The following is a 24184-nucleotide window of genomic DNA, read 5'->3' on the forward strand; positions in this document are numbered from 1 at the left end:
CGGAAATACGCATTGGTTATGGTTGGGAATATGAAATGTGAGTATAGATCATGGTGTGTTGTGTAACAGGCATTATCTCTTGTTGTGGCCAGGTTAGTGTGTTGTGATCAGGTTATTATCTTCATGTTCTGGCCAAATTAGTGTTGTGGCCAGGTTAGTGTGTTGTGACCAGGTTAGAGTAAGTTAGCAAGGTTAATATGTTATGACCAGGCTATTGTTTATGTTGTGGCCAGATTAACGTTGTGGGCCAGATTAGTGTGTTGTGGGCCAGGTTAGTGTGTTATGGCAAGGTTAATGCGTTGTGGCCAGGTTAGTGTGTTGTGGCCAGGTTAATGTGTTGTAGCCAGATAATTATGTTTATGTTGTACCAGGTTAATGTGTTGTGGCTAGGTAATTGTGTTTATGTTGTGACCAGGTTAATGTGTTGTGGGCCAGATTAGTGTGTTGTGCAGGTTAATGTGTTGTAGCCAGGCAATTGTGTTTATGTTGTGACCAGGTGAATGTGTTGGGCCAGGTAATTATATTTATGTTGTGACCAGGTTAATGTAAGCTGGGCCAGGTTAGTGTGTTGTGGCCAGGTTAATGTGTTGCAACCAGGTTAATGTGTTGTGCAGGTTAATGTGTTGTGGCAGGATAATGTGTTGTGCAGGTTAATGTGTTGTACAGGTTATGTGTTGTGACCAGGTTAATGTGTTGTGCCAGGTAATTATGTTTATGGACCAGGTTAATGTGTTGGGCCAGATTAGTGTGTTGTGGCCAGGTTAATGTGTTGTAGCCAGGTAATTTGTTATGTTGTGACCAGGTGAATGTGTTGTGGCCAGGTAATTATATTTATGTTGTGACCAGGTTAATGTGTTGTACAGGTTAGTGTGTTTGTAAGAATGTGTTATGTAACAGGTTAGTGTTGTGAAAAGGTTATTATGTTTGGTGTTGGCCAGAATAATATGTTAGGCCAGGTTATTATATTTATGTTGGCAAGGTGAATGAGTTGTGGCCGGTTAGTGTGTTGTGCAGGTTAATATGTTGTGAAAAGGTTATTATGTTCAGTCGTAGGTTATTATGTGTATGTTATGGCAAGGTTAATGTGTTGCATGTGTTAGTGTGTTCGGGCAGGTTATGTGTTGTGGCCGTTATTCTGGTATAAACTGTGGCTAGAATAATGTTGTGGCCAAGGTTAGTGTGTTGTGGCCAGGTTAGTATATTGTGACAGGTTAGTGTGTTATAACCAGGTTATAATGTTTATGTTGTGCAGGTTAGCGTTGTGCTGCCATTATGTTTATGTCGTAACAGGGTAGTCGTGTTGTGTCGGTTAATACGTTTTATGTTGTACAGGTTAGTGTTTGTCGCCATGTTATTGTTTTATGTTGTATTATGATAAAGTGATGCGGTCAGGTTAGTGTGTTGTGGCGTTATTATGCATATTTCGGTCGGTTAGTGTTGTAGCTAATTATGTTTTTGCTGTATTGCGTTAGTGTGTTGGTGGCCGGTTTATTTGCGTTTAAGTCAGGCTAGTTATTATATTTATCTTGTGCCAGGTTAATATGTCATGTTGTACAGGTTATTACGTTTATGTTGTACCAGATTATTAGATATTTATTTTGCGGGCCAGGTTGATTACATTTATTTGCATTGGTTAGTTCATTGAAGCAGGTTAGTGAGTTGTGCCGGTTATTATGTTTATGTTGTTGGCCAGGTTAGTCTGTAGTAGCCGTGTTATTTTTGCTGTGATCCGGTTATTTTGTTATGGCCGCAGGTTATTGTAAGCGGCTCTGCTTACTGTGGAGTCACCAATTAGAGGTGACGTGAGTTATTTTCATAAATATTTATGGTTAACTTTGAAACCCAAATTCTTTTTCTCCTTTATTAAGAAAATAAAATATTGCACACACCGGGGATATCACCAAAATAACATGCTGTGAGCGTTAATAATGGATGAAGCTTATGGGGCTGTAGCTTAGAGCATGTTCAGTGACGGTAGCCAGCTACTTAATTGATGACTTGTGGCAAGGTGTGAGTGAAATATGAGAATACACTGTCGCATGTCCAGTTGATGACTACTACCGTTTTGCAAGAAAGTTACCGTGGGTGATATAATTATATAAACCCACGTACGTAACCCACACTTATGTAAATATTGCTGTCTGTTAGACAGGGGCTAATGCGTGTTGTGTGGGCCAGGTTAGTATGTTGTGGCAGGTTATTGTGGATATGAAGGTTATTATATTGGTGATCAGGTTAGTGTGTTGTGGCAGGATAGTGTTGTGGCTGTTAGTGGTGTTATGGCTAGGTTAGGGTGTTGCGGCGGTTAGTGTGTTGTGGTCAGGTTGTTGTTGAGCGAGGCTTGGGTTATATTGTAATGGTGTTTAGTGTGTAGTGGGCAAGGTTATTTTGTTGTGGCGGTTAGTGGTTATGGGCCATGTTAGTGTTGTTGTTGTGGCCGTGACGCAACAAGGTTATTATATTGTGATCAGGTTGGTGTGTAGTGGGCAAGATTATTTTCTTGTGGCCAGTTAGTGTGTTGTGCTGGTGTTAGTGTGGTTGTTACCAGGTTAGTGTGTTGATGCCAGGTTAGTGTGTTGTTACCAGGTTAGTGTGTTACGGATAGGTTTGCAGGGTTGCGCAGGTTATTTTGTTGTATTGGTTATTGTACAGACAAGCTATTATATATTGGTAATCGGTTATGTGTTGTAAGATTATTTTTGTAACAGGTTATGTGTTGTACAGGTTAGTGTACAAATGGTTAGTATGTCAACAGGTTAGAAGTGTGCTGCACAGGTTAAAGCGGTTAAGGTGAGCGTGTTGTGATTGCGTTGTGCGTGCGGTTTTGCGGCCACGTTAGTGCGTGTGGCGGTTAGCGTGTCAGGGGCAGGACAGCCGCGTTGCGCTTGCGTTAGTGCGTAAGGTTGTGTAACAGACGCAGGTTATGCACAGTTAATGCATTAAATACGCGAGTGTGTTGTGGCTAAAATATTCTTTGGGGCTGGTGTGTTGTGTTGGTGCTGGGTGGTTGTGGTGAGCATTGGTGGTTGTGGTGGGTGCCGGGTGGGGGTTGTGTGGTGGGTTCGGTGTTGTGGTGGGCTTTGGGCGTGGCGATGGGTGTTGGTGTTGTGGTGAGTATTGGTGCGTTGCGGTGGGTGCTGGTGGTTGTGGTGGGTGCTGGTGTGGTTGTGGTGAGCGTTGCGTGTTGTGGTGGGTGCTTGTGTGTGGGGGGTTTGTGTGTTGTGGTGGGTGGTGGTTGTGGTGGGCATTGGTGCGTCGGTGGTGGGCGTGCTGGTGGTGGGTATTGGTGCGTTGTGGTGGGTTGGTGTGTTGTGGTGGGCATGGTGTGTTGTCAGGTGGTTGACGTGTCAGGTGGGTATTGGTGCGTTGTTGCGGGTATTGCGTTGTGGTGGGTACTGCGTCACAGTGGGTGTTGTTGCGGTGGGCATTGGTGCGGTTGGTGGTGGGTGGTTGCGTGTCAGGTGGGTGCTGGTGTCAGGTGGGTGCTGGTGTCAGGTGGGTGTGTTGTGGTGGGTACTGGTGTGCTGGTAGTGGTGCTTGGTGCGTTGTGGTGGGCATTGGTGTGTCAGGTGGCATTGGTGTTGTGGTGGCATTGGTGAGTTTTGGTGGGCGTGTTGTAGGGTATGGGTGTGTCGAGGTGTGGGTGTGTTGAGGAGATGTGCTTGGTGGGTATGGGTGTGGTGGCGGGTGTTGCTGTGGTGGATACTGGGTGTGTTGTGGTGGGGGGCTGGTGTGTTGTGGTGGGTGCTGGTGTGGTTGTGGTGGGTGCTGTCGGTGGTGGGCGATTGGGTGTTGCGGTGGTGTTGGTGTGTTGTGGTGGGCACGAGGTTGGTGGAGTGGTTGAGCCGTGGCGGGTGTGTTGTGGTGGGTGTGAGCAGTTGTGGTGGTATTGGTGGGTTGGTGTGGTGGGTGCGTTGTGGTGGGTGTGTTGTGGTGGCAAGTGGGTTGTGGTGGGCATGAGCGTGCTGTGGTGGGTGTTGCGGATGGTATGTTGGTGGTGGGTGCTGGTGTGTTGTGGTGGGTGTTGGTGTGTTGGTGGTGGGTGTGTTGTGGTGGGATTGGCAGGTTGTGGTGGGTCTGTTGTGGTGGGTATTGGTGTGTTGTGGTGGGTGTGTTGTGGTGGCATTGGTGTGTTGTGGTGGGTGTTGGGTGTGTCAGGTGGGTGTGTTGTGGTGGGCTTGGTGTTGTGGTGGGTGCTGGCGTGCCGGTGGGTGTTGGTGTGTTGTGGTGGGTATTGGTGTTGGTGTTGGGTGCTGGTGTGTTGCGGTGGGTGCTGGTGTCAGGTGGGCATTGGCGTGTTCTTGCGGGTGCGTTGTGGTGGTGCTGGTGCGTTGTGGTGATTTTGAGTCTTTGGTGGCGTGTTGTGGTGGGTGGTTGAGGTGGGTGTGTTGTGGTGGGTGGTGGTGCGTTGGTGGTGGGGCGGTGTGGGGTTGGTGGTGGGTGTTGTGGTTGTGGGCATTGGTGCGTGGTGGGGGGCTGGCGCGTCAGGTGGGTGCTGGTGTGTCGGTGGGTGTGTCAGGATGGGCATTGCGTGTGGTTGTGGTGGGTCTGTTGTGGTGGGTACTGGCGTGGTTGTGGCGCGTGCTGGTGTGTCAGGTGGGTGGCTGGGTGGGTATTGCGTGTTGGTGCGCTGGGTGTTGGTGGGTGCTGGTGTTGTGGTGGGGTGAGCTGTGGTGGGCATTGGTGTTGTGACGGGTGCTGGGCCGGTGGGTGCTGGGTGTGCTGTGGTGGCATTGCGGGTTGTGGTGGTGATTGGGCGTTGTGGTGGGTGCTGGTGTGGGTTGTGGTGGGTGCTGGTGCGGACGGGCATTGATGCAGTGGTGGGTGTCGGTGTTGGTGGTGGGTGCTCTGGTGTGGTTGGTGGCGGGCGCTGGTGTGTTGTGGTGGCATTGCGTGTCGGTGGTGTGCTTGTGGTGGGCATTGGTGTGTGCTGTGACGGGCATGTTGTGGTGGGTATTGGTGCAGGCGTGGTGGGCGGTTGTGGTGGGCATTGGTGCGTTGCGGTGGGTGCTAGTGTGTCGTGGTGGGTGTGGTGCGGACGGGTGGCGTTGTGGTGGGCATTGCGTGGGTGGTGGGCATTGGTGTGGCTGTGGTGGGCATTGGTGCGTTGTCAGGTCGGTGCTGTGGCGGATGTCAGGTGGGCATTGCGTGTTGCGGTGGTTGCTGCGTCAGGCCGGTATTGGGTGCGTTGTGGTGGTGTGCTGGCGGTGGGTGTGTTGTGGTGGGTGATGTTGCATGATGGTTAGAGTCAGGTGGCATTGGGTGCGTTGTGGTGGGCGGCTGTTGCGGGTAAGGCGTGTGGTGCAGGTGTGGTGTAGGGTGGTGGTGGTGTGTCTGGTGTTGCGTGTCTGGTGGGTGCGTTGTGTGCGGCATTGCGGTCAGGTGGGTTGGTTGCGGTGTGTTGGTGGTGGGTGTGGGCTGGTTGTGGTGGGTATGGTGCCGTGTGGCATTGGTGTTGTGGCGGGCATTGGTGTGAGGTGGTGTGGTTGTGGTGGGCATTGCGTTGTGGTGGGTGTGTTGTGGTGGGTGTTGGCGTGGTTGTGGTGGGTGTGTTGTGGTGTGGGCATTGCGTGTAGGTGGGGTACTGGTGCGGTTGTGGTGGTGTGTTGCGGTGGATTGGCGTGGTTGGTGTGTGGGTGCTTGGTGTGTTGGTGGTGGGTGTTGTGTCAGGTGGGTTTGGGTGGGCGCGTGGTGGGTGCTGGTGGTGTGCAGGTGGGCATTGGCGGTCTGGTGGGTGTTGAGGTGGGTGTTGGTGCGTCAGTGGTGATTGCGGTTTTGCGGGTGGCAGGTGGGTATTGGGTGAGCAGGTGGGCATGGTGCGTTGTGGTGGGTATGGTGCGGGAGGTGTTTGTGGGCGGGCTGCGTTGGTGGTGGGGGCTGGCGCGGTTGTGGTGGGTGGGGTTGGTGCGGTTGTGGTGGGTGTGCTGGTGGTGGCGGCTTGCGTGCTGGTGGTGGGTCTGTTGTGGTGGGCATTGGTCTGTTGTGGCGGTTGGTGTGCTGGTGGTGGGTGTGCTTGTGGTGGGTTGCGTGGCCAGTGGGTGTTGGTGTGTTGTGGTGGGTGCTGGTGTGTTGTGGTGTGGGTGAGCTGTGGTGGGTATTGGTGTGTGATGGCGTTGGTGCGTTGTGGTGGGTGCTGGTGTGGTTGTGGTGGCATTGCGTGTCGGTGGGCATTGGTGTGTCGGCGGGTGTGGAAGCCAGGTGGGTGCTGTGTTGCGAGGGTTCGGCGTGGTGGGTGCCCAGGTCAGGTGGGTGGTGTGTAGGTGGCTGCTGGTGCGTTGGTGGTGGGTACTGGTGCGCCAGGCGGGTGTGTTGTGTCGGGTTGCGGTGCGCGTGGCGGGCAGGTCAGGTGGTATTGGTGTGGGTTGTGGTGGGTGTGGTGTGGTACTGGTGTGGTTGTGGTGGGTGTTAGGTGTGGTGGGTGTTGCGTGTTGTGACGGGCATGTTGTGGTGGGCGTTGGTGGTTGTGGTGGGCTTGCGTGGGCGGTAGTGGGCATTGCGTTGTCAGGCTCAGGTTGCGGTGGACGTGTCAGGTGGCATTGGCGCTGTGGTGGTTGCTGGTGCATTGTGCAGCATTGCGTGCGCACTGGTGGGTGCGCGGCTTGAGTGTCAGGATGATATTGCGAGTCAGGTGGGTGAATGGTGCGGCTGTGGTGGTGCGTTGTGGTGGGTGGGCGGTGCGTCAGGTGGGGCGTGTTGTGGTGGGCTGGTGTTGTGGTGGGGGTGGTGTGGTGGTAGTGCTGGTGTGCTGTGGTGGGTGTGTCAGGCGGGCATTGCGTGTGGTGGGTGTTGTGCGGGGCATTGGTGGTGGTGGTGTGCTGTTGCGGGTGTGTTGTGGTGGCGCTGCGGCCTGTGGTGGGCATTGGTGTGGTTGGTGGTGGCATTGGTGCGTTGGTGGTGGGTGCGTTGTGGTGGGGTATTGGCGTGTTGTGGCGGGTGCTGGTGTGTTGCGGCGGGCGTTGCGTGTTGTGGTGGGTGTTTGTGTGTTGTGGTGGGCGTGCTTTGTGGTGGGCATTGGTGTGTTGTGGTGTGTTGCGTGTCAGGATGGGTGTGGTTGTGGTGGGCATTGCGTGTTCGGTGGGTGCTGCGTGCTGGTGGTGGGTGCTTGCGTGTTGCGCGGGCATTGGTGTGTGGTGGGCATTGCGTTGTGGTGGGCATTGGCGTGTTGTGGTGGGTGCTGGTGGGTTGTGGTGCGTATGTTGTGGCGTGTGTTGTGGTGGGCTGGTTGTTGTGGTGGCATTGGTGTGTCTTTGGTGGGCGTTGGTGTCAGGTGGGCGCTGGTGTGTTGTGATGGGTGTGTTGTGGTGGGCATTGCGTGTTGTGGTGGGCATTGCGGCTGGTGGTGGGTACTGGTGCGGTTGTGCGGGTGTTGGTGGCGGGCGCTGGTGCGTTGCGGTGTTGCGGGTGGTTAGTGCTGGCGTGCGATGGGTGTGTTGTGGCGGGTATTGCAGGTGGGTGCTGGTGCGTTGTCAGGTTTGCGTTGTGGTGGGTGTGCTGTGTGGGCATTGGGTGCGCTGGTGGGCGCTGGTGTGTCGGTGGGTGCTGGTGCGTCAGGTGGGTGCTGGGTGCCGGTGGGCATTGCGTGTGAGGTGGGTGTTGGGGCTGTGGTGGTGCTGGTGCGCTGTGACGGGGTGCTCTGTGGTGGGCATTGGTGTTGCTGCGTGTTGTGGTGGCATTGCGTTGCGACGGGTGTGTTGGGTGGCATTGCGTCAGGTGGGCATTGGTGCGTTGTGGTGGGGCATTGGTGCGTCGGGTGGGCATTGGTGTGTTGTGGTGGGTGTTGGGGTGTTGTGGTGGGTGTTGGTTTGTTGTGGTGGGTATTGGTGTTTTGTGACGGGTATGTTGGTGGCATTGGTTGTGGTGGGTGGCGATGGGTATTGCGTCGGTGGCGTGCTGGTGTGTTGTGGTGGGTGTGTCAGGTGGGTATTGGTGTGTTGGTGGGTGAGTTATGGTGGGTATTGGGGTTGTCGTGGGTGCTGGGTGTGTCAGGTGGGTGTTGGTGTGTTGGTGCAGGTGAGCTGTGGTGGGTATTGGTGTGTTGTGGTGGGTTGTTGGATGTTGTGGTGGGTGCTGGCGTGTTGTGGTGGGTGTGTGTTGTGGTGGGTGTTGGTGTTTTGTGGTGGTTGGTGTTGTGGTTGGTGTGTTGTGGTGGGTATTGGTGTGTTGTGGTGGGTGTGTTGTGGGGTATTGGTGTGTTGTGGATGGGCATTTGTGTATTGTGGTTTTTTGTTTTGTGGTGGGTGTTGTGTGTTGTGGTGGGTATTGGTGTGTGGGTGGGGTGCATTGGTGTGTGGGGTGTGGTTGTGGGTACTGGGGTTTTGTGGGTGTTGGTGTGTGGTGGTGTTGGTGTGTTGGTGGTTGGTGTTGGTGTGTTGGGTGGGTATTGGTGTGTTGTGGTGGGTATTGGTGTGTTGTGGTGGGTATTGGTGTGTTGTGGTGGGTATTGGTGTGGTGGTGGGTGTTGGGTATTGTGGTGGGTATTGGTGTGTTCTGGTGGGTATTGGTGTGTTGTGGTGGGTATTGGTGTGTTGTGGGGTGTGTTGTGGTGGGATTGGGGTTGTGATGGGCATTGGTGTATTGTGGTGGGTATTGGTGTGTGGTGGGTGTTGGTGTGTTGGTGTTGGGTATTGGTGTGTTGTGGTGGGTGTGTTGGGTGGGTATTGGATGTGTGAGGTGGGTGTTGTGGTGGTGTGTAGTGGTGGCATTGGTGTGGTGTGGTACGTGTCGGGTGTTGTGTTGTGGTGGGTGTTGGTGTGGGGTGGTTGTGGTGGGTATTGGTGTGTTGTGGTGGGTTGTTGGTATGTTGGGTGGGTGTTGGTGTGTTGTCGTGGGTGTTGGTGTGTTGTGGTGGGTGTTGGTGTTTTGTGGTGGGTATTGGTGTGTTGTGGTGGGTGTTGGTGTGTTGTGGTGGGTGTTGGTGTGTTGTGGTGGGTGAGTTGTGGTGGGTATTGGTGTGTTGTGGTGGGTTGTTGGTATGTTGTGGTGGGTGTTGGTGTGTTGTCGTGGGTGTTGGTATGTTGTGGTGGGTATTGGTGTGTTGTCGTGGGTGTTGGTGTGTTGTGGTGGGTATTGGTGTGTCGTGGTGGGTATTGGTGTGTTGTGGTGGGTATTGGTGTGTCGTGGTGTGCCCTCATATTGTGTCTCACGTGTCCTCATATTGTATCTCATATGCCCTCATAGAGTGATTGGCTATAGCCTATTCTAGCACCAAATGTGAAACCATTGACCGCGTTAATCCCACTTGCAGTAATGTGTGTGTTGGTCCATTTCTGTGTCCTGGGCTTAATGCCTCGGTACAGCCACGCGTCCTGTGACCTAGACACAGTCTGACAATTTCCTAGTTACAATTTAATTATGATTACTAACACGACAATTTTCTTCGTTACTGAATATGTCCTCTCCTCCCAGGCAAGAAATTTGCTATCTGTACACAGTTTCTCTCTGTCTGGGCTCGAGTTAAATATCATGAACAAGCCTTATCTATTTCAGAGGAAACATTTTTTAACCTGCTCGATCCATGATACTTCGCAGGTACGAGTTTTGTGGGCTGGACATGCCGTTTCATTCTGGGACACAGAGGCAGCTGGAGTGGCAGGCTGGGTGTCCAGAGCAGGCGCCTCCTCCCGGGGCCTCTTTCCTGGGCACCATTATCAATTTTGACGTGGAAGACACAATCTCCAACAACATCGACGCCGTCAATAGTGGCCTTAACAGCCTCGGTAACGGTCAGTTTATAAATAATCTGGCCTCGTCAGCCAACCAAGCTACAAGGGAGCTCATGGAGGATGCTAGGAGACGGATGGGAACACGCTTCAGCAAGACGAGTAGTATAAGTGAAGAAAGAAACCAGGGAACGTGGAAAGGTGATAGAGAAGGGAGCTTTTCGTAGAGATAGATTAAGAAGAAACATGGACAAAATGGCAGATATCGAGCTTATAATTAAGTAGACAGGTATACGAGTGCCCCCGTTATTATGTTTTTCTGTTAGTCCGCGATCCGTGTAAAGGGAAAATATCTAATGTATAAAAAACAACCTTCACTGAAATATTGAACACCTCCGTTACAATATATAACACCAACATCACCTCCATTACAAGATAACACCAACTTCACCAGCATCACAACAAAATACCAACATGACCTCCATCACAACATAACTCCAGCATGACCTCCATCACAACATAACACCAGCATGACCTCCATCACAACATAACACCAACTTCACCAGCATCACAACATAATACCAACATGACCTCCATCACAATAACACCAACATGATCACAACATAACAACTTCACATCCATCACAACATAACACCAACATGACCTCCATCACAACATAACAACAACTTCACATCCATCACAACATAACACCAACATGACCTCCATCACATACACCTCCATCACAACATAACACCAACATGACCTCCATCACAACATAACACCAGCATCACCTCCAACACAACATAACACCAGCATGACCTCCATCACAACATAACACCAACTTCACCAGCATCACAACATAACACCAACATGACCTCCATCACAACATAACACCAACTTCGCATCCATCACAACATAACACCAACATGACCTCCATCACAACATAACACCAACATGACCTCCATCACAACATAACACCAACATGACCTCCATCACAACATAATACCAACATAACACCCATCACAACATAACACCAACATAACCTCCATCACAACATAACCCCAACTTCACCAGCATCACAACATAACACCAACATGACCTCCATCACAACATAACACCAACATAACCTCCATCACAACATAACACCAGCATGACCTCCATCACAACATAACACCAACTTCACCAGCATCACAACATAACACCAACATAACCTCCATCACAACATAACACCAACTTCACATCAATCACAACATAACACCAACATGAACTCCATCACAACATAACACCAACATGACCTCCATCACAACATAACACCAACATGACCTCCATCACAATATAACACCAGCATTACCTCCATCACAACACAACACCAATTTCATCAGCAGTTGTGTTCTGAACTCACTAGGGGAAAGGTCACGGCAGGGTTAGCTCCCGAGGGATAATTATCAGATATGGCCAGTGCTATGTGTGGCCTGATGTCTGCGAGTTTGTTGGTCAAGCTGGAGTGGACCATGGAAGAATTGGAGAGGGCCAAGGAAGAAATAGAGAGGGCCACGTTGGAGAACCTGAAAATTAAAGAAGAGAGGGCGAGAATGAAGGGGGAGGCGGGACAGGGAAAGCCAGTGTCTGACGAAAATTCAAGCGAATGGAAGGTTGTAAGGAGAGGGCAGACCAAACTGGTAATGAAAAACACACCAAGGATACGTCAACAACGACATCAGCAGCTAAGTGTACCAACTCGTTCAGTCCCTTGATGGACGAATTGAACGTTAGTACAGTCAGAGACAGGGCTGACAAGGAAGGTATAAAAACTTTAATTGCTGGTGACTCACAGGTAAGGTACTTGGACAGGGCTTTTTGTGGTAAAAACAAAAATAGGATGAGGGTGTGTTTGCCAGGACCTGGGTTGGGGATATAATTGACAGGATGCACAATATCTTGTCTGGTAATGGGAACAAACCCATTATCTGCCGGTGTAGGAGCGAGGAGCTTCTTGATAAGTTCAAGGCAGCTATAGATCCTATTAGGACTAAGGGAGGGATCCCTATCATATGCGGTGTCCTGCCTAGAAGGAGAGTTGGCAGTGAATGATTGTCAAGGGCAGTTGGTGTCAACGACCGTCTTAACAGATATTGCAAGTCAATATCATTCCCATTATTTGATAACTGGGACAACTTCTACGGCAGAAGAGGCCTTTATGCTAGGGATGGGGTGCACTTGCTAGGGGAACATATGGGCACGGGGGTGGAGGAGACTGCAGTGGGAGCGGGTAAACAAAGTGAAAGATTACAGGGAAATAGTGTTAGGAATGATGACAAAACTAAATTAGACAGGGAGTTTAAAACTAAACCCGGTAAGGGGAGGACTCAGAACACGACTAATTTAAATGTCTATTACTCGAACAGTAGAAGTATGAGAAACAAAATGGATGATATTAGGGCCTTGGTATGTACCGAAAAAATCGATATAATAGCATTCACTGAAACATGGATCAACCTAGACTCACGTGAGTTACCAGTCGAATACCAAATTGCGGGTTACAAATTGTTCCATACCGATAGGCAGGCCAGGAAAGGAGGCGGAGTAGCAATCTATGTTAGGCAAAATCTGAAATGTGTAATAAATAAGGAAATAAAAACTGAGCGGAATACAGAAATAATTTGGATAGAATTAATCGACGGCAGGGAAAAATTAATCACAAGAGTGATATATAGACCTCCCAATCTTGATAGAGTCAATGAGCGACTTATTTGGGATGAAATGCGCAGGGCTTCCATACACAACAAAGTCTGTATAGTAGGCGACATTAACCTTGGCCAAATAGATTGGACTGACCTTACGGGTAACCCAGAATCAGAGGAATTTCTCGAGACGATCCAGGACTGTTTCCTAAGTCAACATATAACCGAACCCACCCGGGGTAATAATATACTCGATTTAGTTCTGTCAAACAGAGAAAATCTCATTAGCAATGTCGAGGTAGGGAACGAACTTGCAAACAGCGATCACAAAGAAATTAGATTCCAGTTAGATTTTCAGGGCAGACTTTGACAGTTTAAAGAGGCAGCTGAAAGAGGGGGTGTCGCGCTTGGCCATGAACCTGACAGATGACACCGACCTCATAACGAGATCTGAGATTGCAGAGTTCCACGACAATTTAAATAATGAGTTGCTTAATGCACGGAGGCAGAACATACCATACAAAAAACTCAGATCAGACAACAATGACCCTAAATGGATAAATAATTATTTAAAGAACATCATTGGCCAAAGGAAGGCTATAGGTAGAAGGATAAATCGTGGCGAAATTTACCTCCGGGATTATTATAGGGTATTGGCGAGTAGGGTTAAAACCGAGGTAAGGAAAGCCAAGAGAAATAATGAGGTAAGGATAGCAAGGGAGGCGAAGACAAACCCCAAAGGATTTTACCAAATGTATCAAAATAAACACGAAAAAAGATTGGACCAATACGGTTAGATACCGGCGAGCTCACTGATAACGACAGAGAAATGAGCAATAATTTGAATAAATATTTTTCAACAGTTTTCACCACCGAAAATTTAAACATGATACCCGATGCACCGACTCTATTCAGAGAAAGTGAAGAAAACAAATTAAGCGAGATAGTAGTGACTAGTAACGATGTTAGTAAGCAAATAGACAAACTAAAGCCTAATATGTCACCTGGTCCCGATGAGATATTTGCCAGAGTATTAAAGGAATGTAAGGAAGAGCTAAGTATGCCCATAGTAAAGTTGTTTAACATGTCCTTAAAAACAGGTGTAGTACCAGAATCCTGGAGGATAGCGAATGTAATACAGATTTTCAAGAAAGGGGATAGATCACTATCTTCTAACTACCGCCCAATCAGTCTAATATCAATAGTAGGCAAATTACTGGAAGCAATCATTTCAAACTCTATTCAAAATCACCTGGAGAAGCACCGATTGATCAATGATTCCCAGCATGGCTTCACAAGCGGACGTTCATGTCTAACTAATCTATTAACATTCTTTTCATCAGTTCTCGAATCGGTGGACGAGGGGCACAATTATGATGTGGTATATCTCGACTTTAGCAAAGCCTTCGACAGAGTCCCCCACGAAAGTCTAATTAGAAAGGCAGAAGCACATGGCATCGAAGGTAATATCCTTAAATGGATTAGGGCGTAGTTACAGGACAGGAAACAGCGAGTGAGCATTAATGGCACTAAGTCCCATTGGAGCAACGTCACTAGTGGAGTTCCCCAAGGCTCAGTACTTGGACCATTTTTATTTATTATATACATAAACGACATAGATATCGGCATAGACAGCAACATAAGCAAATTTGCTGATGACACTAAAATATGACGTGTTATTAAATATGACGACGACTCCGCAAAACTACAGGAAGATCTAAACAAATCTTTCGAATGGTCTGAAAAATGGCAGATGAAATTCAACGTGGACAAATGTAAAGTACTCAGTATAGGAGATGTAAACAGGGAAACCAGATACCAGATGAACAAAGATGTCATAGAGAAATCCGACTGCGAGAGAGATTTAGGAGTAATGATAAGTAGGAACCTTAAGCCAAGTAAACAATGTGTTTTTGCTCGTAACAAGGCTAATAAAGTACTTGGGTTCATACAAAGGAGTGTTAGTTACAAGACTAGCGAGGTCATCCTAAAACTGTATCTTGCTCTTGTGAGACCACACCTGGATTACGCAGTTCAGTTCTGGTCACCGTATTACAGAATGGATATAGAATCCTTGGAAAGAATTCAGAGGAGAATGACAAGACTAATCCCGGGCATTAGGAACCTTGAATACAGAGACAGGTTAAAGCATCTTAATTTGCACTCCCTCGAGAGATGTAGAGCGAGGGGCGACCTGATAGAGGTGTATAAGTGGAAGTCAGGGCTAAACAAAGGGGACATTACAAAGGTACCCAAACTGTCCAACCAGGAGCGAACTCGTAACAATGGTTTTAAATTAGATAAATTTAGATTTAGGCGTGAAATCGGTAAACACTGGTTTGGAAACAGAGTAGTGGATGAATGGAACAAGTTACCAAATATCATCATTAACTCGAATACGCTGAATAGCTTCAAACATAGGTTGGATGCTTATATGAGCAATAGGGGTTGGGTGTAAACGGGACTGCCCAGTATGGGCCAATAGGCCCGCTGCAGTTTCCTCCATTCTTATGTTCTTATGTTCTTATCACAACATAACACCAACATAACCTCAATCACAAAATAACACCAACATGGCCTCCATCACAACATAACACCAACGTAACCTCCATCACAACATAACACCAACATGACCTCCAATACAACATAGCACCAACATGACCTCCAATACAACATAACACCTCCAACACAGGGTCTCAATTGTCTCTCTTACTATTGAAAACACCACAAATATAAGCGTACTCATTTTTTATCTGTTTTTTTCATTCTATTTTATTCTCCTATGTCAGTTGATATTAATATTGAAGCGGGGCCTTCTCGGATGGGTCCCACTGGTCGGGAAGGTTGTGGACCCCAGGGTCGACCTGATCATCATCAAACTACTGGGGCCTCAACTGACGCCACCGCGGTTGCTGGGGGGATCGGCTTTTTTCACACTTCATTTTTCCAACATTCGCGGCCTGACATCCAATTTTCCTTTTATGGAGCACTATCAATTAACCTCTTCCCATGACCTCTTACTACTTTCCAAACTTCAACTGACCAAAGCAGCTTCACCCAAACCTTTTCAAGTTTCCAACTACAACCTTTATACCTCTTTCCATTCTAAGGGACGTGTATGCGCTTACTGCAACACACGTACGCCCATAGCTCGACTCACGGATCTTGAATCTTTCCTTTATGATGTCCTCTGGCTCAAAATATCTCTACCAACTGTGACTATTTTTCTTTGTTTCCTATACTGTTCTCCCAACTCTACCAACTATTTCCAACTCTTTGACTATGTCACTTCTTACCATGAGTCGTTGCTATCCACACACCCCAACACCGAGATCCTCTACCTACGGGAATTCAATGTACATCACAGAGAGTGACTTGGCTCTGCAAGGGAAGACCCAGGTGGAGCTGAGGCACTCTCTTTTTCCCTACTTAATGATTTGGAACAAATAATCAAACACCGTACACGCGTTCCTGATCGACATGATCAACTTGCTAACATTCTTGATCTTTGTTTTACCTCTAACCCTTCACATTATTCATACTGAATATCTGCCCCCATAGTCTTCTGATCACAATCTTATGTCTATTAAATCAAACTGGGCACGACCACCTCCCCCACCCCCCTCTAAACGTCAACTATGGCACTATTGGAAGGCAAGCTGGCAATCCTTGCGAGAATTCTTCACCGACTTTCCTTGGGATGAATGTTGCGTTTCCACTCGGGACGCCTCGGTATGTGCTGACAGCATTGCTGGGGTTATACAGGGTGGTATGAGTGCATTTCTCCCATCTTCTACCAAAACTTTCACATTACAATCATGGTTTGATCGCTCCTGCTCTCTTGCATGCAGGGTGAGAGATAGGGAATACAGAGCTATGAAACTATCTCATTCTCATATTACCCACACCTCTTTCACCACTTCTGGGAATCGTTGTAAGGCTATTCTTCACAGGGCCAAACTCTCCCCCTGACAAGGCCAATCTCTTTGGCACCTTATTCTCCTCAAATTCCACCTTAGACGATTCCCACTCTTCCCCTCCTACCCTGCTCCTCCTACTGAACCTATGCACTTTCCTATAATCTTCACTCGCAGGGTTACCGGTGTGTTATTCAGGTTGGATGTGAGTAAGGTGCATGGACCGGACGGAATACCCCCTCATGTTCTGAGGGAGTGTGCTAAAGCTCTGGCCCCTGTGTTGCTCGCCTCTTTCGCCTTTGCCTCAAAATCCAAACTTTTCCTTCTTCTTGGAAGCATGCCTTGTTTCAGCCCATTCCGAAGAAGAGTGACCATTCTAATCCCTCTAACTATCGCCCCATTGCCCGAACTTCATCCCTCTCTAAAATTTTTGAAACTATCTTGAACTGCCATTTTCTCGGTCACCTTGAACACCATTCTCTTTTGTCGGATCACCAGTATGGCTTTCGTGAGGCGAGATCTACAGGTGATCTGCTTTCCTATTGCACCCATCATTGGTCATCCTCTCTTAGGGATTATGGGGAAACTTTCGTCGTGGCCCTCGACATCTCCAAAGCATTTGACAGGGTATGGCACAAGTCTTTGCTTTCTAAACTTCCCTCTTTTGGTTTCTCTCCCCCACTTTGTTTTCTAATTACTAGCTTCCTTGAGAACCGATCCATGGCAGCTGTTGTCGAGGGATCGATCTCTCGCTCTTTCTCTCCCAATAGTGGTGTCCCACAGGGTACTGTTCTTTCACCTACTCTCTTCCTTCTTTTTATCAATGATTTACTTCACACTACAACTAATTCTATCCATTCTTACGCTAATGATTCTACCCTTCACTCTTCTTCACATTTTACCCTCCCCCCTAGCTCTCAAACTAGATCTGTTTCTAGAGCTGATATCATTACTTCTATCAGTGCGGAACTGTGCAGCATCTCTGAATGGGGAAGTACAAACTTGGTTAAATTCAATAGTAATAAAACTCAGTATTTACCAATTACACTTTCTAAATTAGATGATCTCCCACCAATTACATTTCAGGAAGCTATCATTCTGCCAAATTCTAAAATAGATATGCCAGGCCTCACCATTTCCTGCAATATGTCCTGGAAATCACACATCCTTAATATAACTAAAGCTGCCTCCCGAAAGTTGGTAATGCTGTACAGATGCCGCAGCTACTTCACTCTTGAGCAGTTGCTTCAAGTATATAAGGGATTCATTCGTCCTAACTTGGAGTACTGCTTTCATATCTGGGGTGGCTCTTCTTCTGTCCAACTGTTAGATAATTTGGAATCAAAGGCATTTCGTCTTATTAACTCTCCTCCTTTAGTCGACAATCTCTCTTCCCTTTCTCTTCGCTGCAATGTTGCTTCACTCTCTCTCTTTTACAGATACTTTAACGGGCAATGTTCGATGGCTTTGGCATCCTGTGTACCGCCGGCAAGGCCGTGGGCTCATAACATACGTCTTATCTCGGTGCCCACCGCTTCTCTGTGGATGTCGGTCACACGAGAATAACCCGTTATAGTACATCCTTCTTTCCTCACACAACCAAACTGTGGAATGCTCTGCCTTCTTCTGTGTTCCCACACTTATACAATCTGGTTTTCCGGCATCTTCGTGGTGTAGATTAACACAGTATAACCTTTTTCTTCTCGAGTTCAATTGTTTTTTCTGTTCTTGTTTTTTCGCCCCCAGACGCCATTGTGGGTCGTTTGACCTGTGCCCGTGTGGGCTAACTCCCGTAAAAAAACCTCCATCACAGCATAACACCTCCAGAAAATCACAGTATTAACATAATATAAGAATAGTGTGAGGAAAACGATGAACTTTTTAGATTATAACAAATCAATTTACCTTTACTTAATATCATTAATTATATGTTGTGTGTTTTATTCTGTGTTACTTATGGTTTAGTAGCAATGTTGTCATGTTAGGGTACCATATTTCTCACTTTAATTTCATTTATTTATTTACCAACCCAGCTACCATTATTATACGTAACATGTTATTTGTTATAATAAACCTAATAATATAATTTATCAGACTTTTCTTTCCAAAATGTGAAGGCAGTACAAAGGTTTTACCGATAGAGTGTGATGTAATTACTGTAATTACAATTATTATCTTCATATTTTTATTCTTATCCTTCCTTGACTATCGATATCTCTCAATACACGTCCAACTCCAGTTACCAAAACCTCGCCTCGCCATTTCCCCCGTCTCTTACCTCAACCTTCATCACTTGCCGGTAATGACCAAGAGGCCTGTTTCCTCCCATATGCTGCTACGTCTCCTACACCTTCACTGGCCATCTCTTTAATGCCTTTCGAGACTTCTCCTCACTGGCCGGGTGAGATGAAGCACGAGGGACAGTCCATTCTCCTCCAAACGTACATTACTTCTCTGTCTTCCTCGATCATGACATTCATATCTGTCAGGATACAGGTAAGCACCTGTACCCTGAGCCCTCGTCAACTTCTTTGCACTACTTGAACACAAGGAAAGTTGACCATCCAATAAAAATCAGTAAGTAGCAATAGAAGAGACTAACGAAGATAGTTTTTGCATTAGACTAGGGGTTCCCAAACATTCTAATCTAATGAGTACGCAGCTTACTTTTAAATGTTCAAGGAGCACCCTTGCATATCTGCAAAAGTAAGGAATAATGAAGCCAGTCCGTATTCTTTCAGACCTGTCTTAATGCCCTTTACAAAAAATTCACAAACAAAATTGATACAACTCGTATATAAATTAGTTACCAACATTATTTCAAACCTCTTTTTTGCAATAAATTTAAAAAAATTGAATTGTAAATCTTCTTACAAAACATTATTAAATAAATTTACAGATCTCGTACAATACATTTACTACAGATATATTTGCATCTTAAAAATAATTAACTATATGAATGTCATTTTAAGTGTGTTTTAATATAACTGATAAACAAACACATAAAACTGAAAGATTAAGCCCTTTTTAGAAAATATTTTCATGTGAGCTTGTAATTATACCTCGCAGTGCTTGCACACTTACCACCGTCAGCGTCAGCTGGTCACATGAAAGATCACAACCATCAGCTCAACGCCCTGTGTAGTGTACATTGAGCCACATTGCTATAATATTTCAATTAACATAAACGGGATACTGGCACCAGTGACGGATTTTGTAGTACAATCGGCAGTTCTGTTTGATAAATGTCAGTGAGGAGCTAACTGGTGCTCCCGGGCATGATTTCAAGCACGGTAGAGCAGCCAGACTATCAGGGAGCACAGAGGAGCGGCATCCATGGGGTTTAGCTGAGGTGGACAGATTAGGTAGAATTTTCATTCATTCATTCATGTATGTTACTGACCATGGCCAAAGTGAGAGTGAAGATCTCCGGAACCCCGACCCAGGGGTCTCGGATAGGGCTAAAAAGGCTATTGAGCGACCTAAGGGTGAGGATAAATAGACTTGTGGATCTGAGAGATGGTTACATCATCCTCACAGAAACAGATGAAGATGCTGATAAACTACTTAAGTCTAGTGCCATGGACAAAATGAAAACCAACGGTTACGAGGTCATTGTCCCACGGGAATACGGCGCCAAGCTCACCCTTGTATGTAAGAAGTTAGACAAAGATGTAGTGGAAAATAACGCAGAAGAAATAAGAGATGAAATACAAAAGCAAAAAAATGTCAAGGTTGTGGAGGTGTATCCTATGTATGCCCATAATATGATCAAGGTTCGCTTTGCAGACACAACGGATGCAAAAAGAATGAAGGAGAAGGGGTTCTATGCATATGGCACTTCCATCTCATTCTACCAAATAGAATATGAAAAGTATACGCCCATCCAACAATGTATGAAGTGCTATAAATACAATGACCACATGACCAAGAACTGCCCCATGCAAGGGGTCATATGCTCTGAGTGTTCATCTGATCAGCACTTCTACAAAGACTGCCGTAGCACCATAAAAAAGTGTCGTCTGCGAGTGTGACCACAGGACCTTCTCTGCCACCTGCCTGGTCAGGAAACAGGTACTTCAAGAAACAGAGAAGAAACTGACCGAAATAACCAAACAAAAAGAAACCAGGGAAATTTCTAACACCATAGAAAGGACCACTCAGTCGACGATCATGGCTTACAGCCAAACCCTAAAAGACGCTCTAAAAGAAACTCAAGCAGACTCCCAAAAGCTCAACAATGTCAGCGAGACCATGGAAGTCCTGCAATCAGAGATAAGAACCATCAAGGACTCAATAAAACAGGCAGTTACTGAGTCACTGGGCGCCATGAGGGACGCAGTGGCCGAGAGCATCAGAGCGTCTCCTCTCCACAGCTGGACGAGTCCAAAGCCACCACTATATACTTGTCTTACCTGCATGCCCATCACATGAACATGGTTCATCCAGGTTCATTCTCGAAACACCTCAACGAGACACTAACCAGGAACAACATTGCACCTGTTGAAATAAGCGACAAAGTCCCTTCAAAAGAAATCCTGAAGGCAGTAACCCACTCAACGACTTATCGACGACCTCAACCCACGCCAGAAATAGACCATAATCTCCTTGACTTAGGCAAAAGTCAGTATAACCGCAATCCCGACGTGGCCAGTCAGTCCCCCTGGGATCACAGCTCCAGCGACACCGTAAATCCCCGCGGTCCCATTGCATGCACTCCCAGCGACGACAGTGACCATCGGACTGCAACCACAGTCAATGGCTGCGACCAGATGATGACGACTCACCCCACAGAGGAACAAGACCCTCGAGCTGCAGCGTCAGTTGATTACTACGACACGCAGGCCCAGGACCTGAACACCTTCCTGTACACGGGTGACGAGAAGTTCGAGGGCCCGCCATTGACTGACAAGCAGATGCCCGAAGGTTCTGCTAAGAAGTTCCGTCCCCCTAGAAATGGCAGAAGCCGAGCAAACACTCCAAGCGACGCCCCAAGCTACAGTCTCCGAAATGGCAGTCGTTAGCAGGATGAAAATTGTCCAACATAATGTCCTACACTGGTCCCTTAATAGACGTAACGAACTGTCTAACTTATACTATCAATTAGACCCAGACATCATTCTGTTAAACAGCACTGGCATAAAGGACGAAAGTTAGCTGAAAATTTTTGGCTACACTGTATACCAGAAGAACATGACAGGTGAGCTGAACGATGGTGTCGTTGTGGCCATCAGGTCACGTCTGAGTCACAGAGTGTTGCCAGACTTCGAGGATTCAGTTCTGGGAGTGCAGGTGGAGACAACTAGGGGACCTGTTATCATATGCACAATGTACCTACCTCCCAGACGTCCTTACTTACCCGAACAAGACCTAAAACAGTTGCTATGCCACAGAAAACCAACATACATCATAGGGGACTTAAATGCACGCCACGCCATACTAGGACACTGTAATGAGAACAACGTCGGTGTGGCGCTGTATGACAACATCAGAAGGGGAAAACTGCAACACCTCGGGCCAGATTTCCTGACATTGATCAGACGTGCCAGTGCCACAACACCCGACATAATCCTCTCTAACAACGAGGCCGTCCTGAACTGGCACGTTACCGCCAGACCCATCAGTACCAGCGATCACCTGCCAGTCGTCGTGACGCTCTCATCCAATCCCATTATGATCCCCGCCAACATCAGGTCAAACCTCAAACGGGCAGACTGGGACTCCTTCAAGGAGTCTCTCAGTCTCAAGCAGGGGAGAAACCTGGAAGAAGCCAGCCCCAATGACATCGACGACGCGGTCGAACAATGGTATAAGGATGTGAAGACGGAGATGGACAACAACATCCCGACCACCAGTTACAGGACCATTCCCCATCCTCACACGAGTCACCAGCTGAGGCAGCTCAATGTCCAGTACGCTCACGTGAGACAGCTAGCCAGTATCCGCGGGTGGACGCAGGAGCTGAGAGACCGGTACCGAGAGCTACAGACGGACATCCAGCACGAGAACAAACGTCTACACGAACAAAAGTGGGCCGCCTTGGTGAGGGAGGCAGCCAACAATTACCGCGATTCTGCTGCCTTCTGGAAAGGGATCAAGCGACTGATGGGTTCCACCTCTAGCACGGTCCCTTACCTGCTCGACCAAAACAACGTAAAAATATTCGAGGAAGAAAACCAAGAACAACTACATCGGCGATATTTACGAAAGATCTTTACCATTAGTGAACAGGAGAACGAGGGCTTCGACAGGGAGTTTGAGGAGGACATTTTAGGTCAGTTGCAGGACCATCAGCACCTGCTCCAGCCGCTCCCACGGGCTGACTTCACCAGACTGGTTGACGGAAGCTACCTGACGGAGCGCAAGTTCCTGCAGATGTGTCAGCCGTCATAAAAGGGTTTAAAAACAAATCACCTGGTCAAAGTCACATTAACAAGAAGATCCTGGCTCAACTCCCCGACAACATGATAGAGAGGCTTGCTCATATATGCAACGCCTGCCTCGCCTCTGGATACTTCCCTAAGATGTTCAAAATTGCCGTTATTCGCCTCATACCAAAAGCAGGGAAGCCTCCAAACAAAGTCGAAAACTTTCGACCAATATCGCTGCTAGAGGTACCTGCCAAAATCTTCGAAAAAATAGTCAACAAGCGATTGCGGATGTATCTGGAGGACGAAGACGTGCATAATCCCCGCCAGTTCGGCTTCCGCCAGTACAAAGGCACATCCACCGCCATAGCTCAGGCCTACGAGCAGATCGCCAATGCCATGACTGGCCGCCTGCAGTGCAATATAGTACTGAGGGACGTCAGCAAAGCGTTTGACAAAGTTTGGCACGCAGGACTGCAGTATAAGATCATACAACTGGGGCTACCCGAAAATCTGACGCGCCTGCTGTGTAACTTCATTATGGACCGCAGAGCCAAAATCAAGATGCAAGAACATTTTGGAGAAGAATTCTCACTATCGAGCGGCGTGCCTCAGGGCTCTTGTCTCTCACCAACCCTTTACACACTCTACACGGCTGACCTGCCACCCCCAATCGCCGGCAGCGAGTACGTCATGTATGCCGACGATGTAACACAGATTGTCACCTGCCCAGGAAGGTCCACAGCAAGGATGGTGCGACTCACTGCTCGGGCAATAGAGGAGATCTCGGAGTATGAAAATAAATGGAAAATAAAAACAAACAAAATGAAATTTGAGGTCAAACCCATAGCCAAATTCAAACCGGCCCCATTGATGATCGACGACGAAGAGATTGAGTACTCTAAACAAGGCAGGTTGCTCGGCCTCATCATCTCTCGGACGGGCATCATTCCCCACGTGAAGGACAGACTAAATAAAGCCAAAGTCGCCGCAGCCAAATTAAAACGTTTTAAATTGATGCCTGAGAAGATACATGTTCACCTGTACAAGGCGCTGGTGAGGCCAGTGTTGGAGTACCCATCTATACCACTCGTCACACTCGGGAAGACTAGACTACAACAACTTCTGGAGCTTCCAAAACAAGTGTTTGAGGTCAGCCAGTGGCCAAGCGCCACCCTACCAGGGGAGACAGTGGGGAAACCATCCACCTAGAAATAAAACAGAGGCCCTCAACTTCAGGTTCCATCGCCTGGGGAGGTTTGGGACAAGCTCCTGGACGACCCTCACAGCCCAGACCACCTACGCGGGGAAGACATCCAACGGAGAGGAGGCCCCACGCCTGGTGTGGCCCAGGTCTGCCCACTACAACAACCCAGCCCACGACCCATCTATATCCGCCACAGTGATCCACATATATTAAAAACTTAGATGATATAAATTCACATTTAACAAGTCACAATCAAGTGAGTCCATAACACGTAATACAGTATAAGATGTGAATAAACTTGTAATTGTAAAAATCAATCTTGTCATTGTCTACTAAAATAACCATTGTGCAA

The 24184-nt window shown here is 47.7% G+C and overlaps 1 protein-coding gene across 1 annotated transcript in view; it reads left to right on the forward strand.

Moving 5' to 3' along the window:
• LOC121863643 overlaps positions 1-10255 on the forward strand; it is a gene marked incomplete at its 5' end in the record, with an annotated part of 63850 nt that extends 53595 nt beyond the window's left edge. Inside the window, one exon of the mRNA XM_042362397.1 lies at positions 9529-10255. Coding sequence (XP_042218331.1) covers positions 9529-9886 — 358 coding nt within the window. The remainder of the gene's footprint in view (positions 1-9528) is intronic.
• Between the last annotated feature and the right edge of the window lie 13929 nt (positions 10256-24184).

The sequence above is a fragment of the Homarus americanus genome, unplaced genomic scaffold (genome assembly GCF_018991925.1).
Source record: "Homarus americanus isolate GMGI-L3 unplaced genomic scaffold, GMGI_Hamer_2.0 scaffold41366, whole genome shotgun sequence".
Taxonomy (NCBI): domain Eukaryota; kingdom Metazoa; phylum Arthropoda; class Malacostraca; order Decapoda; family Nephropidae; genus Homarus; species Homarus americanus.